At 47.5% G+C, this 15,630-nt stretch overlaps 5 protein-coding genes across 6 annotated transcripts; 2 read left to right on the top strand and 3 right to left on the bottom strand.

Moving 5' to 3' along the window:
- Positions 1-90: 90 nt before the first annotated feature.
- Positions 91-3,739, bottom strand: LOC108034990 (heat shock 70 kDa protein cognate 1). 2 transcript variants are annotated; one of them, XM_017110324.3, is made up of 3 exons: positions 3,439-3,739; positions 3,081-3,290; positions 91-1,936 (listed from the first exon to the last, which is right to left on the bottom strand). In XM_017110324.3, the coding sequence occupies exons 2-3, from the start codon at positions 3,283-3,285 to the stop codon at positions 213-215; spliced, it is 1,929 nt and encodes a 642-aa protein (XP_016965813.1). In that variant the 5' UTR covers positions 3,286-3,290; positions 3,439-3,739; the 3' UTR covers positions 91-212. The 2 variants fall into 2 exon arrangements, with proteins under 2 accessions (XP_016965813.1, XP_016965812.1); XM_017110323.3 differs by having other exon boundaries at positions 3,081-3,296.
- An 823-nt stretch (positions 3,740-4,562) lies between these two features.
- Positions 4,563-5,076, top strand: LOC108034887 (putative protein TPRXL). Its single transcript, XM_017110097.3, has one exon. The coding sequence runs from the start codon at positions 4,583-4,585 to the stop codon at positions 5,036-5,038; it is 456 nt and encodes a 151-aa protein (XP_016965586.1). The 5' UTR covers positions 4,563-4,582; the 3' UTR covers positions 5,039-5,076.
- Positions 5,077-5,510: 434 nt separating this feature from the next.
- LOC108034883 (uncharacterized) lies at positions 5,511-13,092 on the bottom strand. The gene is made up of 6 exons (XM_017110091.3): positions 12,920-13,092; positions 12,700-12,803; positions 9,475-9,530; positions 7,067-9,412; positions 6,849-7,007; positions 5,511-6,738 (listed from the first exon to the last, which is right to left on the bottom strand). Exons 1-6 carry the CDS (start codon positions 12,964-12,966, stop codon positions 6,496-6,498), a joined length of 2,955 nt encoding a protein of 984 aa, XP_016965580.1. The 5' UTR covers positions 12,967-13,092; the 3' UTR covers positions 5,511-6,495.
- Positions 9,537-12,669, bottom strand: LOC108034885 (nuclear RNA export factor 1). The gene has a single exon (XM_017110095.3). The coding sequence runs from the start codon at positions 11,513-11,515 to the stop codon at positions 9,680-9,682; it is 1,836 nt and encodes a 611-aa protein (XP_016965584.1). The 5' UTR covers positions 11,516-12,669; the 3' UTR covers positions 9,537-9,679.
- Positions 13,093-13,614: 522 nt separating the features above from the next.
- LOC108034886 (gastrula zinc finger protein XlCGF57.1) lies at positions 13,615-15,545 on the top strand (the record flags this gene model as incomplete). Its single annotated transcript, XM_017110096.2, has 2 exons — positions 13,615-14,146; positions 14,205-15,545. Coding segments are annotated over 2 exons (1,776 nt in total), but the record flags the coding sequence as incomplete, so codon positions are not given.
- Between the last annotated feature and the right edge of the window lie 85 nt (positions 15,546-15,630).

The following is a 15,630-nucleotide window of genomic DNA, read 5'->3' on the forward strand; positions in this document are numbered from 1 at the left end:
CCAAAGATTTTACCGTTTTCTATCATTATTTATCACCAAGATTCTAGAACTTCAAAACGATTGGGGATGTGATCATATTATTAATACAAATTTTGACAGTCAGAACTATATAAACGATAAATTTTATTGATCTAAAAATGGTCTAATTTGGATAGGGCTTTTCCAGTTTCTAGGGATAACAAACAAATTTGAAATCAACGAACAACGATCCTTCAATCCACTTCCTCGATGGTGGGTCCAGAGCCGCCAGTTGCCCCCGAATGAGAGCCACCAGTTGAAGACGGTGGTGGAGCCATTCCAGCGCCCTGGTAGAGCCTCGTGATGATCGGGCTGCAAATCCTCTCCAGCTCCTGCTGCTTGTGCTCGAACTCCTGCCGCTCGGCCAGTTGATTGGCATCCAGCCAGGCGATTGTCTCACTGGAGCGCTGCTGAATGGTCTCCCGATCCGCCGGACTGATCCGGCTGCTCAGCTGCTCGTCATCCAAGGTGGAGCGCAGCTGGAAGCAGTAGGACTCCAGCTGGTTCTTGGCATTAATGCGGTCACGCTGCTGCTCATCCGCCTGGCGATAGGCCTCCGCATCGTTGACCATCCGCTCGATGTCCTCCTTGGACAGGCGACCCTTGTCGTTGGTGATGGTGATGCGGTTCTCCTTGCCCGTCGACTTCTCCAGCGCCGTCACGTTGAGTATGCCATTCGCGTCGATGTCAAAGGTCACCTCCACCTGGGGCACTCCACGTGGAGCCGGCGGTATGGCCGACAGCTCGAATTTGCCCAGGCTATTGTTATCCCGCGTCATGGCCCGCTCTCCTTCGAACACCTGGATGAGCACACCCGGCTGGTTGTCCGCATAAGTGGTGAAGATCTGCGTCTGCTTGGTGGGTATGGTGGTGTTCCTCTTGATCAGCGTGGTCATCACTCCGCCAGCGGTCTCAATGCCCAGGGACAGAGGAGTGACATCTAGCAGAAGTAGATCCTGCACGGCCTCCGACTTGTCGCCATGGAGAATGGCCGCCTGCACGGCGGCTCCATAGGCCACCGCCTCGTCGGGATTGATCGACTTGTTCAGCTCCTTGCCGTTGAAGAAGTCCTGCAGCAGGCGCTGCACCTTGGGAATCCTGGTGGAGCCACCCACCAAGACGATGTCGTGGATCTGGCCCTTGTCCATCTTGGCATCGCGCAGTGCCTTGGCCACCGGCTCCATGGTGCCCCGGAACAGATCCCCGTTCAGCTCCTCGAAGCGGGCCCGCGTTACCGAGGTATAGAAGTCAACGCCCTCGAACAGGGAGTCGATCTCGATGCTGGCCTGCGTGGACGAGGACAGGGTTCTCTTGGCCCTTTCGCAGGCGGTGCGAAGGCGTCGCAATGCCCGCTTGTTCTGGCCCAGATCCCGCTTGTGCTTGCGCTGGAACTCCTGGACAAAGTGGTTCACCAGCCGGTTGTCGAAATCCTCGCCGCCCAGATGAGTGTCCCCGGCGGTGGCCTTCACCTCGAAGATGCCATCCTCAATGGTCAGCACGGACACATCGAAGGTGCCGCCGCCCAGGTCAAAGATTAGGACATTCCGCTCGCTGGTGCCCTGCTTGTCCAAGCCATAGGCTATGGCCGCCGCCGTGGGCTCGTTGATGATGCGAAGAACATTCAATCCTGCGATGGCCCCTGCATCCTTGGTGGCCTGGCGCTGGGAGTCATTGAAGTAGGCCGGCACAGTGACCACTGCATCCGTGACAGAGCCACCCAAGTAGGCCTCGGCCGTCTCACGCATCTTGGTCAGCACCATCGACGACACCTCCTCCGGATAGAAGCTCTTCCGCTCGCCCTTGTACTCCACCCGGATGCGGGGCTTTCCGTTCTCGGCCACCACCTCGAAGGGCCAGTGCTTCATGTCCGACTGGACGGTGGCATCGTCGAAGCGGCGGCCAATCAGCCGCTTGGCATCTGCAAGTCAGAATCACTCGGTCAGAATCCAATGAAACAACATCGGCGCACTTGGACAACAGATTCGCTTTATTAGCTAACATTTACGGGGTTGGTGGGGTACGGGGTATGTGTGGTGTTGAGTCTGGTAATTGGATTTGTATTGTGTGTCTGGGCAGTTCTGGGCTTTCTAAGCGCATTTCTATACGGACCCTGAGACTGAAATGAAAGTACAAAAAGAGAAAGAAGACTTGCATTAGATCTGCTCAGCAAATCTCTGGGATGGCAGCATGGAAATATGTGCAGGAAGGACTGAAAACTGATGCTGAATAAATATTTACAAGGATGTTGGCATCATTGTTATAGAAGAGATGCACTGAAGATTAACTAACTAAACCAAAACTAGCTAAACCCTCTGAGCAGACTCTAAGCCCAAAAAAAGGACTTTTCAGTATCTAAAGTGTCAGGGGATATTTAAATTGAATAAAATAAATAAAATAAAATAAGAGAGGAAAATTGTATTTATAAGATCCTAAAATGATATAAATCTCGGTGTTATTTTATGGTTATTTTCCTTAATTTATTATATCTTTCCAATAGATTTTCAGAAGTCATAATATAGAAAATTCTGCTGCATTCCGCAGCCAGCATGAAAACTATTTATGCGAAAGCAAACGCTTCTGCCAATCCATAACAACTTGCACTGAGACTTATTTTCATTATTTCTGCCGACACAAATGATGCCAATAAACATGGCAACAGTTTTTGTTGGCACGAACCAAGCGAACTTGGATGCCATTGGGAGGACGGGGAGCCGCATCCTCCACAGCGCCCCGGGAGGCGGGAAAGGAGGCCGAAAGAACTGACACAACAAGTGGAGGTGTCACTAGACCAAATGGATGGGTGGGAACGGCCGAAGCGGGTGTCTGTCCACCTCAGTGGGAGGGAAGACTCTCTCGCAGTGGGAGGAGCATAGCAAATGGGACTGCATTTTGGCGCCAGCGAGTGAGAATTTTCTTAAAATAAACCCCAAGCGAGATAATAAACAAAATGTGTGCACAGTTCATTCATGAAAATGTGTGGCCAGTAATTAGATGAGATCTTCGCCAAGCCCCGGCACAGATGGCCAGATCTGTGGCAAGTACATGGCATGGATGAGACTCACCGAAGATCGTGTTGTTCGGGTTCATGGCCACCTGGTTCTTGGCCGCATCGCCGATCAGGCGCTCCGACTCCGTGAACGCCACATAGCTGGGCGTGGTGCGGTTGCCCTGGTCGTTGGCGATGATCTCCACCTTGCCATGCTGAAAGACGCCGACACACGAGTACGTGGTGCCAAGGTCAATGCCAACCGCTGGTAATTTGGGCATCTCGGCTGCGGCTTTAATTAGACCCCCACCACCACGTCAAGGTCCCGGCAGCGAGAACGAGGCGAAACGAATCGGATTCGGAATCGAAAATGAAATTAAAATCACAGTCTGCCCCTTTTCTTGTGCTGATTACACAACGGAGTGGATCCTCACCCGAGCTCCCCAGGCAGTCGGCGCTTGTCCCTTAGAATGCGAAGCGATACAGGTACAGGGAGATGATCAGGAACAGCAGCACGAAGGTCAGGACTCGGAAGAATTCGAGCGCCTTCTCTCTTTGCAGCTCCACAGCGTCTTCTGTTTATCCTCACGTTGCCACAATGAAATCCAAATCGATCCTTACTCCCGACCTCGTCTTCAAGGGGCTTTCCTTGGTATATCTCAAGGTATATCGATCTCGGGGAGATTGCAAGATGCACGCGCCACGAATGCCACCAGAGAACTGGCGGGCCGAGTGTTGCGACAACCGATCCCTTGCCAAATTCGTTCGATCTTCGACCATGCTCATGCTCTGCAACATACCATCGGTGCTATTCGGTTCGGGGATTGATTAGGACGTCTCACCTGGCAGTACGTTGTCCTACATCTAGTAATAATAACCGAATGTGAGCTATGCTGAGGTGATACTTGGCATTGGGCGCCCAAGACCTACGTCACCTTCAAATAAATATAAAATGATTTATTACATAAATAAATCTCTTAAGCCACGGTAGCCGCGGACCAAGAAAAACATATAAACAGAGAAACAAAAGATATTCTAAGGAAAACAGAAATTTCTACTTTCTTCTTAATTCTTCTCGAATAAATACTGTTCTCTGTATACCCTTTCAGCATAGGAAAATATATATTTTGTCTTTTAATATGGAAACACATATATATATATATTAAAAGATATATATTTTTAAAGAAATGTGTAACTATTAAAAAGTATTTATACAAATTTTTGGTTTTTAATTTTTTTATAATGAAAACTTTACAAATACTAATGCTATACTGAAGATACTTGATATTAGGTTATTTCCTTTTCCGGATTTTTTAAACAAACAAGAACTACACTAAAACATCTGTTAATATACAAAAGTTTAAAGCTAATAACCCAGTCAAAGTCAAGGTTCTACATTGAGGTAGTTACTACTCAAAACATCTCTTAACTTACCACAAGCCCACAGAGTCTTGGCCTTCAGAGCAGATGTTTTGTACGTCTCATTGACTTACATCTAAGTTACGATATAAATACCCAACTTGAGGGGCTTAGAACCATTAACTGTTTTGTAGTTGGCCCATTAAGACAATATCCGCAATGAAGTACCTTGTGATCTGTGCTCTCGCTGCTTTCTTCCTTCTCCAGGCTTCGGGTTTCAAGCGGGTGGTCTATGTGGTGCCTGTAACAACTACCAATACGACCTCAACGAACTCACCAACCCCAGCGAGCTCCTCATCCCCATCGAGTTCCTCGTCCTCATCTTCGTCGAGTTCCTCGTCCTCGTCGAGCTCCTCGCCCTCATCGAGCTCCTCGCCCTCATCGAGCTCCTCGTCCTCATCGAGCTCCTCGCCCTCATCGAGCTCCTCGCCCTCATCGAGCTCCAGTTCCTCGGCAAACCCCACATCCACAGGCTCTACCACTCCCACGACGAACAGCACCACAACCGTGGTGACCCATCATGTGGTCTACTGCTCGTGGAAGAACAACTGGTGTCGTCCCGCCTCGAACACCGTGAGGATTTGCAAGTGGGGCGTCTGCAAGCTCTACGGCTAAATGGAAAGTCAATAAAAAAAACCATCTTTTAGCACAAATTTCTTGGGTTTTTATTTGAAAGTCTGGCTTGGTCAAAAAGAGACTTGCTGGAACGGTTTCATTCTTAACTCGATACTGGGAAATCCACACGGATCTGACCCGCTGCGTTATAAGGCTCATATATGAAAGCGTTAGCAAAAATAATAATCCATACTAGACTTAGTGGCTAACTAAATTCGATTCATGCAAATCATCATCGCCTAACAGGGTTAAAGCTTAGTGGGTTAGCGCTAGGAGATAAAGTAGAGGCTTGATTTGGGTTACTTGTGTGAATATTAGTGGGTCGATGAGGGTGAAACAATACTTGACCCTCCAAGAGGGCCTTTACAGATTAAACTAATTCTACACTAGGGTTAAACGATGCGGACTAAACTTAACTTAGGATATGCATGTGTGATGGACAAAAGCTTCGGTAGATTGAAGATTCTTAGGATTATACTTTTCGCACAATGCGGCATAGTTTTATTAGAAATTTTTGCTTGATAACTAACAAAAGTTTAGTTTCACTTTTCAATTTGGCAACATAAAAGTAACTAAAGAAAAAAGTTTTCGGATGTTTAAAAAAATGTATATATTATGTACATATATAGCACATAAGTAGAGCCGAAGTATTTATTTTCGTTTAGGATACAATGGAAATAGTATTATACTCTGCACCTCATGAAATTACGAGTATGATAATTTTCGTTTCGGAGCTAGTAATAGCAAAATATAAACATGTCGTAAACCTTCTGGTCTAAGTATCTGATGAGACAATGTATATTGCTATCGTTTATTTTTTTGTATATATATGCGATAATATTAGATAATATTGTAAGTTCGATTTTTAACACGTTTCTCAATACTCTTATCAGTTACTATCAATTGTAGTTTGGTTTCTTTCGTTCTTTTTTTGTGGTTTCGTGGCCACTGAGCAGATCTTATTGTATAATTTTTAGTTAGTATTATGTATTCGATTTGCTTGTTTGTTGTGCCGCATCACTTGGAGCGTCCACAAAATATAACGTTCGTAGAATTTTTGCATCGCTTTTACAAAAATATACAGTCATTATCATTTCTCGATTATATCTCCTCCTACTTTTCCCCTCAATCGTTTGTGTTATTATGATTCGTAAGGCAAAGTTCGTGTTTATGTATTTGTTCTATATATAAATGTAGGGGGTGCCTAATTGTTTTACAAGTCGCCGAGTTCTCTGTTTCTGTATCGTTCAACTAAATGCATAATTTGTCGTAATATTAATTCATAAAAATAATTGCTAGTGCCTCGAAATCACTAGGCAAGTGTAGCTTGTATGGGGGGATGATAAACACACAAAGAGAGCTAAACACAAAGTACAAAAATGATGGACTATTTTAGGGATAACGTGGAAATTCGGTTCTGGCGGGGGGTGTGACATGGAGAATGTGATCTGCTGCCCTCAGCGCCTAACAATGCTGGAAGGTCTGGGCAGACCACTGCGCTTCATTTGCGATGGTGGCCGTAAGCCCGAGGGCTTCGGTATGCCAGTGGATCCCGTGGTCACCTGGGTGAGCTTCGAGGAGAGCGCCTGCATGTCGAAAGTGTGCTGGGGATTCTGCTGAGGAACATTTCCGCCGTTTACCGGTCTTCCGGAGTCCTTGTTTCCATAGAGACTGCCACGCGAGGAGGCTGACGAGAGGCTCTGGAATAGGTATCAAAGAAATTAGCATGATGGTGAAATCAATAACTTAACAACTAATATCATTAGTATCTTAATATGATACTATGATGGATTTGGTTACTTTGACTAACCTCAGGAGTTTCCGCCTCTGGAGCTGTTTTAACACTCAGACTGTAATATCCCGACGATGGACGTGCCAGTCCGTTCGCCCCTGTTCGTTTCGCACCAGCAAGACCAGGAGCCCGCAGTCCGCTCACCAACTTGGGAACTTTAAATACGCCAGAGTCATCCTGGAAAAGTTAAAAGGTAAGGATTAGAAAGTTCCGTAAATAAACTATTGCAAACTCACCTCCTGGGTCTGCGCTGCTCCTCGTAATCCGCTCATCAGCTTGCTCGGCTGTGCACCCGGTCGCCGTAGACCACCACCCAAACTGGGTCTTGGCATAGCTCCGGCACCAATGCCGCTCATCGTGGAGGACAAATTGTGGAACGATTTGGACTTAATGCCCATGGGGCTCTTCAACTCTCCGCTTGCGGTCGCCGGCACTGTGACAGTGGCTGGCATGGTGGCTGCGGGAGTAGCGTTCAGTCCGGCACCGGCGGATGTGGCTTTGCTCACCGTGGTAAACTTCTGCAGACCACTGATGTAGCGAGGCCGAGAGAGAGAGCGCGGCTGGGGGAGTGTTGACGCAGGCGCTGGCTCCGCTGGTGGCGGAGCTTCCTGCTGCAGAGGGCGTCGTTGAAGCAGACTCTTTTCCTTGGGCTTTTTGTAGGTTAGATAGTTGCTCGCATTACTCTCTGCTTTGTTGTTGTTTAATACGCTGCTCTGATCTCGACGAGAAAGACGGCCAGGGGGAGAGCCCTGCCGCTCCTCTTCCTCGGGCCGAACATCCTCCACCAACTGTTCTTGCTGCTCCTCGAGCTGTTGAGGTTCATCGTCTATACAAGGCACTATAATCTCTTGCTGAAGTCGCATATCTTTTGAAATCTTAATGGTCTTGAAACGATCGCGATCCCGCTCCCTTCGCTCCGGCAGCTTATAGCTGGCCGGGTCAGTCTCTGCAGCCGCCTGGGACTTTGGAGCTTCCTCCGCTGGCTCGGGCTCAGGTTCGGGTACTGACTGCTCCGTGTGCGGCATATCTCTCCGTTGGACAATGAACGAGGCAGAGCTTCCGCTGGCCGAGCTGACATTGCTACCCTGCATAGCACTCAGGTTGACATCGTCGTAGAGGCGACTTCGACGACTGAGCAGCCGTTCGCCACCACCACTGCTGCTGCTGTTGGTGCTGGAGTGGCTCTGGTTGAGAACTGGGGTATCCACCTTCTGAACTGTCTCTGGCTGCTCCTCTTCACGTACTTCTGACTCCGGCTCATCTCTGTGGAAGCGGCGCTTGATGGTTTCCAACGACTTTTGCATCTTTAGTTGCTCTTTGTTTAGCGTGTTCACCTTTCCCAACTCGGAAAGCATGTGCTCAAATTGCTCCTCGTCGCCCTGCTGTGCCAACATCTCCACCTCCGCCTCGGCCAAGTCCATGACGCACTGCATCTGCTTGTGCTGTTCGGACATTTGCAGGCTGTAGGTGCCATCCAGCGGCTGTTCGATCTGCTCTAGCAGCTCCATGGTGTCCAGCACGAACTTCTCGCCATTGAATGGAGCTGTCTTGGCTGCGGGCTCGAAGGTGTTGTTATGCCGCCCTGGTGCTGCACTGATTTGTTTTTGCGGAGTGGCGTTAACAATCGGCGACAGGTTCATGTCACCACGTCCCTTCAGGGTGGGGGTATATCCCGTCTTGTTATTATTGTTATTGTTGTTGTGGTAGCAGTGGGAGCGCATGTTTGTGGTCAGTGGGGTGGAGGATTCCATGGTGAGCAAGGCCAGCTTTCGGTCAATATTCTCGGGCGTTTCGCAGCGGCCCTCTGGAGTATTGCATCCTTCGGTGAAGGTGGTGTTCATCTGCCGCCCTGTCAGTACCTGAGTCTCGTCAGCCTGGGCAGCAGCCGCATTGGGCTTCTTGAAAGTAGCATTTCCATCTACCGGCAGGGACTCGGACTCTGACTGCAGGGCCGAGGTTGTGAGGCTATCCACAAGGTTAAAAGTGGTGTCGCCAATCATTTCCTCGCCCAGGATCATGGTACGCTGCAGGGCTGGACAAACAACGGGCAACACAGCGGGCATCGTTCGATCCGCGGCCAAAGGAATGGACATGCTGTCGGTGCTGTTGTCCATGGTGCTGCAGCCGGAGGCGGTTTTGCTCAGCGTCAAGGATATTTCGTCGATCTGGCCGATATGCGAGTCCTTGATTAGGGTGCCATCTTCCTCACACATGGTCAACGACTCCAGCACCTTGCGATCCCGGATCATGTCACTTAGCGTATATCCGCCCAAGCCACCGCCCACTCCCATGTTATCTGTCGTCTGGTTGGTAAGTGTGGTGGTTAGGCTAGACTCCTGCTCCAAGCCGATTGTGGATTGGAGGAAGTTTAGGTTCGTAAAGTCTGCCGAGGTGATAAGCGAGTTGTTCATTCGCTCCGTGTTCATGGAGGAGCATATGGAAGACGGGGGCGAGGTGTCTTGCAGGAAGGATTTGTGCATGTTCGTGGTGACCAGACCGCCAATTTCCAACTGGAGCATCGCCGGGGTACCCGATACAGCTCCGGTTCCAACTCCGCTATCATTTCCTGCTCCATTTTGGCTCTGAAAAATTAAAGGTTCTCATTATAATAAAAAGGATTAACAAATTATCGATTTGTACTTACGAAATCCAGATTCCGACGCTTTGGGCGGGTAAACGTTTTCGAATTGTGTTTGAAGGCTTTTGAAAAAATAAAAGTTTAAAATAAATTAGATTCTTGAGTTCCGCACTCGGTGTACTATCGACTAACGAATATAATGATGTCTTAACTATTTAAATGTATTAAGCTTTCTTATTGCTATGTGTTGGTTTTTTTTCACATGTAATTATTAAAAATCATGGCCTCCTATTAGGACATCCTCGTCGATGACCAATTCAAAGTTATCCTCATCTGACACCAAAGTGTTTTCGATTTCCTGTTCCAAAGAATCTACTGGCGCAGCACTTAATGGTGCAATAGCAACCAGTGGAGGCATATCATCAAAGTCACTGGGAGCTGACTCCATCTTGGAAGTCGACAGTGTCATATTCTCTACTGCTTGGTTTAGAGGATCCACCTCACTATTCGAGGGGCAACGAACAGGCTTCTCTTGGGCCTTTGTTTTGATGCTTAGCCCTTTAACAAAAGCGACTGCAGGGCTGTTTATCTTAGTTACTTCCGGTTGAAAACGGACTGATTTTCTTTGCTCCGGAATAGCAGAAATTATGCACAGCATATCGTTAGTTATTAGCCAGCCCGGACTATTGAGGAGGCGCAGCACAAATGTGCGTTGAAAGGGCCTTGGTTCCCAGCCATCGGAGGTTATCTCCTTGAAGACTCCTGTCACAGTAAAGATGCGCAAATTCGCAGTGAACACCTGGATGTCTAGCCCAGCATTCTGGCGGTTAGTCATAGTCGAAGGCAAGCGCCTTAAGGCGAGAAGCACCGCCGGGCTGCCGATTTGTAGCCTGGCATTGCGGGCAAACGATGAGCAGTGTCGCTTCTGGTTTCTATTGTACATTTGGTAGGCCCCCACGCAATCCAGGTGCACGGGAGCGCTAAGCGAGAACATGGCTTCGTCGTGGTAGAATTCCTTAAGCTGGGAGCGCTTCTCTGTATCGTCAAATAAATTATAGTACGAACTTATGAAGCCACAGCAAAACTGGAAGCCGTTACTTCCACCACTGTGAAATTGTTGAAACTTGGGAAGATTTGCAGCCACATTTGCATTTTCCTCGGGTTGCACGCAACCATGAATGTTTTGCAATTGGGGCAGCATCTCTCGAATGTCGTCCGTCTTTAGCTTGGCCAGCCCGTTTCCAGCCAAGTAGATGGTCTTGAATCGCAGCTTTTTCAAGTAATTGAGCTCGCCCAAATCCTTGATCCTGTTTGCGCTTATATCCAAGCGCTCCAGGCTGGCAAAGTTATGGGGAATGCCGGCAAAGGCCTTCAGGGTGCACAAATAATTGTTGCTCAGTACAATGCCTGTCATTTGGGGAAACACATGTCCGGCCAGGATGAGCACGCTCTCCAGCAGCTTGACCACATGCAGCGGACAGAAAAGAAAGTTCAGCTCCGGGCTGGCGTGGAATCGGGAAAGATCTAGGGTGCGTGTGGCCAGTTCATAGCGCGTTGTTATAGCCGCCTCCAGGGCAGTAGTGAATCCCTCAGTTATCTGGGTGTTCATCACGGATTTGGGTAGACCCGGTATGACCTGCACCTCGATTTTCTGGCGCGTGTAGAGAACGGCCACTTCCTCTTGTAGACGCTTCAAACGATTGGCGCTCAGCAGGTTGTCCACCATGAACTGGCCATGAGCCATCTGGTCCTCCAGTCCGCTGCGCTTGAAGTTGAATATCTCCACCTTGACGGGCATCAGTACCCACTTGAGGGCCAGAAATATGGACGAATTGGAGACGCCGGCACAGTTGGCTATGTTCACCGTGAACCAGCCGGTGACGGTGGCCAGGCGGTGGTCCTCTTCGGTGGCGGAGATCGTGTCCAGCACGGAACCCATGTGTTCCTCATCGCCGAGCACCTTTTGTACATACTCGCGGAATCGGGTTTTGTCATTCAGATTCTTGCGCAGATCGGTCAGCAGCGACTGCGGATTGGCCTGTGTCTTTAGGGTCAGGCTCAGGCGGTTGGCCGTGTTACAGGATTTGCAAGTGCCCAGGACGCGCATGGCAGCAGTTTTTCGTAATTATTGGAAGAAAAATCGCCTTCGGCAGAAATTAACTTTGCAGTAGACACTCTGTCCACAAGTTTACCGTTTAAGCAGTGTTGTCAAGGGACGAAAGGACGCTTTGGCAGGTGGGCTTTTGCAACACTGCCGCCAAATGAGGGGCTTATTGCATTTACCGTTATAGTTTTAGAATTAATCGAAAGACCGATTATTTATTTATAAGCTATCGACCATAACTTAGATTAATGGTAATTTAAAGTTTTTAAAGATCTAGTCGTCAAAACTAACAAATTTTATAAAACCATATATAAGCAAATTATTTACTAGTTCAAAATAATTCTAAAAACTTTGTAGCAACTACCGACGAGTATAAGTATTCAGACAAAAATTGAAAAATATGTAAAGCATTGTAAATGAATATGACCTTCTTACTTAAATACTTTTATCGGCAACGATATGCTCTACAAACATAATCCCATGGGTTTAAACTATTGTACTATAATATAGCATATCAGCTATGATATATGTATTACCCTTGCTTTACTATTCATTTGTGAACTTTGAGCACTTGATAATATCTATTTGACTTTTGATAGTGCCTACGCTTATTCCTCTTCAAAAAATCATTAAATAAAGCCCGGCATGACGGCATTTGGGACGCATTAAATCACGCAATCGATTTTTGATCCTCGCCTCCAGCTCGATAATTGTTTTATTTACTATTTTGCGTATCGCTCGATTGACTTTCGCTGGCTGGGCAGGAAGTAAATTGGATTTATATAATGCTGGCAAATTATGCGGGATTCTTGCCGTATTAGTATAGCCAGTTTTTTAGTTTTCCTTTTTTTTGTTGCCGTACCACGCACAGCTGTTTCAAATGGGAGCGTGTGTGTGTCTGTTGGACTTGATTAATTACCGTAACAATAACATTGGCGCTGATGCCAATTATGGCCATCGGCCACTTGGAAGGCAACGGTAAGTGCTGGCCAAGTAAAAAGCCGCCCACATGCGACCCGAACTTTGTCAACGTAGCCGCCGGAGTTTAACCCAAATCTGTTTTTTTTTCCTTGTGTTTTTAGAAAGCGCAACTGCATAGGGTGCTGCACATGTGTGCGACTTTGCTTGCGAGTGCGAGCAGCGGCGAGCGAGTGTGGGTGCATCGGTATGCGTGTGGAAAGGCTTACCCTCGTTGTTGTACTGCAAGTGCATTTGCAACGGCGGCTGGTTGTTCGTCTTCCACTGCTGCAGTATGTTGGAGACATCGTCGTGGGTCTTATCCGCCAGAAATCTGCCAAGGAGCACCAGGCATATGTGAGTATTTATAGCAACGCTGCCTCTGCTGTGCCAGCACCAGCAGCAGCAACAACAACAGTGGCACAGAAACAACAGGAGTGCATCACTCACATATATGAATCATCCTTTAGCGCCTCATCGATGTCCAGAATATCCATGGCCAGCGATGGGAGGAGTGCCACTTTATGCTCAGCTTAAAACACTTGGTTTGAGGACCTAAATCATTGCGAGCAACGACAACAAAAAGGCCTTCGCTCGCTTGTTTGCCCAATACAAGATACTAATTTTGCTCAACGCAGATAGAGATGAGCGATATCCGCGAGTCCGTCGTGAGTCACGAGTATTTTTAACCGATGAGTCACGCCAGTGACTGAAGGCAAATGCCGTAAAAAGGAGAATAGAAAAGTATTTAAAATTATACAAATGTACGGTATTTTAAATTAATAACCTCCTTCAATTTTAAAACGAACTTTGCTTTTTAAACAGTTTCATTGTTTAAGGTTTGTTATAAGTACTTAGTTTAAAAATAATGTGGAAAAATTGTAGTTTCCAGTAAATTTATTTATTTCTATAATAATAATATAAATAATAAATAAAAAAGTAAAAAATATACAATAATAACTGATAACTTTTTAGATCGGCTCCGCACTGTTCACAGTCACAGTTTCCCTCACGACGTTACTAGAGATGCGCCATGGAGCTCCTTCAACTATCGGCCAATCATCGCGAGCAGCTGGCAACCCTGCCGGAATACGTTCACATTGACTATTTGGCAGCAAGTGCCAAACATTTCTTGAAACTTTTAAATATTCCGGCCTTTTCTGGTTGGGAAATCATCGCATAGAATGGAAAGCTCATCGGTGGCCGCCATGGAAAAGAACTGCCGCGCCTGCGCCGAACACTCGCCCGTACTGGTGGACCTCTTCTCCGCGGACATTTGCGACCCACCCGTTTGGGAGATGCTGAATTCCTTTCTCCCCGAGAACTGCCGCGTCAACCGAGATGAAATGCCGCAGAAGATTTGTCCCCCCTGCCTGGTGGCCACCCAGAATGCCTTTCACTTCAGGCACAAGTGCGAACAGAGTTTCCAGTACTTTGGCCACCTCATCCAGCTGGAAAAATCCGCTGCCACAAAACAGGGCAGAACTAGGAGCAGAAGAGGAGACCAGAATGCTCTAGTAGATTTCGAGATGGTTGGTTGCGAGGATCCGCTGGACACGAATGTTTCTGGAAGGGACGAGGACCGGCTTGTTTTGAAAACCGATAATGATTTGCAGCCAACGGAGGAATTGCCAATTAATGAACAGGACGATCAGCCGCTGCAGGAGGTCTTTGAAAGTAGGTCTTACAGTTTTGCTGTAGTGTGCCTAAATTACAAAGTACCTTTATATTTTAGTAACCATGAGCGATATAAAAACTGAGGAAGAATTGTCCAACGGCGATGCCTTCGAAGATGCCTTTGCAGAAGACGATAATAATGTTGATGAACCTGAATGCGAATCTGATGAATGGTCTCCTGACTGGTCGGACCAAGAGGATGAAGAGGAGCTCTGGATGCAAGGCAAGGGAGAACCATCCACGACCAACGACAAGAGTAAGTCGCTCCTGTGCACAGAGTGTGGAGTGACCTATTCCTCGCAGAATGCGTTGCAGAAGCACATTGCCAGGCACAAGACGCAGAATGATCCTCAAAAGCCGCACCTGTGCGACTTCTGCGGCAGAGGATTTCGCACCAACCCCCAGCTGATATCCCACAGGCGCAAGCACACCGGAGAGCGTCCTTTCAAATGTACCCTTTGTCCGAAAGAGTACACAAATGCCCCTACCCTGAAGTTGCATATGCACACCCACGACGAGCAAAGAAAAGTCCACACGTGTCCTCAGTGTAATAAAACCTTTTTCTCCAGGCGCAACCTTAGGGATCATGTGAAGCGTCACACTGGAGAAAGACCATTTGAGTGTCCCGAATGTCATCAGACCTTTACAAAGAACTCGGGCCTTAAATTGCACAGTCGTCTGCATATGGCGGAAAAGCCCTTTAAATGTGAGCTCTGCGGCAAAGGATTTGTTCAGAACCAGCATTTGATCACCCACTTGCGCGTCCACAACGGGGATCGCCCGTTCAAGTGCACTGAGTGCGACAAGTCGTTCTTCGAGAAATCCAACATGCTGAAGCATCAGCGGACGCACACCGGAGAAAAGCCTTTCAAATGCGAGGAGTGCGGCCAGGCATTCGCCCACAACCATCATCTGAAGAGTCACCTACGCATCCATACAGGTGATAAGCCCTACAAATGTGACCAGTGTGGCAAGGGCTTCTGTGCGAATCAGTCTCTGGCAAAGCATATCCTTTGGCACGAGGAAAACAAAGATCGTCCTTTCAAGTGTCCCAAATGCCCCAAAGCCTTTGACTCACTGCAGAGTTTACGGGGCCACGATAAGGCGCACAGAAAGCCAGTTGAGCCAAAAACGCTGCATCAATGCCCACACTGCGATGTCAGGTTTGCCCTAAAGAAGACCTTGGACAAGCATATCGGTAGTCATAAGATTCGGCCACACCCATGCCCGCATTGTGACGAGGGATTCTTCTCGGAGAAGAGCTTTAAAAGACACCTCCGCACGCACAAATCGAAGGAATAGTTGTTATCTTTCCATTTTGAAACAAAATGTATTATGTCATACTACCATCTTCAAATATTCCTTCAAAAAAGTCGAATTTTAAACTAACTTTTTTAAACTTATTATGAGTTTTAATAACTTTTTGTGACAGAAATACCTAAGAATATATTTTTAACGAAGGGTCGATTGAAAAGAATATATGG

The sequence above is a fragment of the Drosophila biarmipes genome, chromosome 3L (genome assembly GCF_025231255.1).
Source record: "Drosophila biarmipes strain raj3 chromosome 3L, RU_DBia_V1.1, whole genome shotgun sequence".
Classification (NCBI taxonomy): Eukaryota; Metazoa; Arthropoda; class Insecta; order Diptera; family Drosophilidae; genus Drosophila; species Drosophila biarmipes.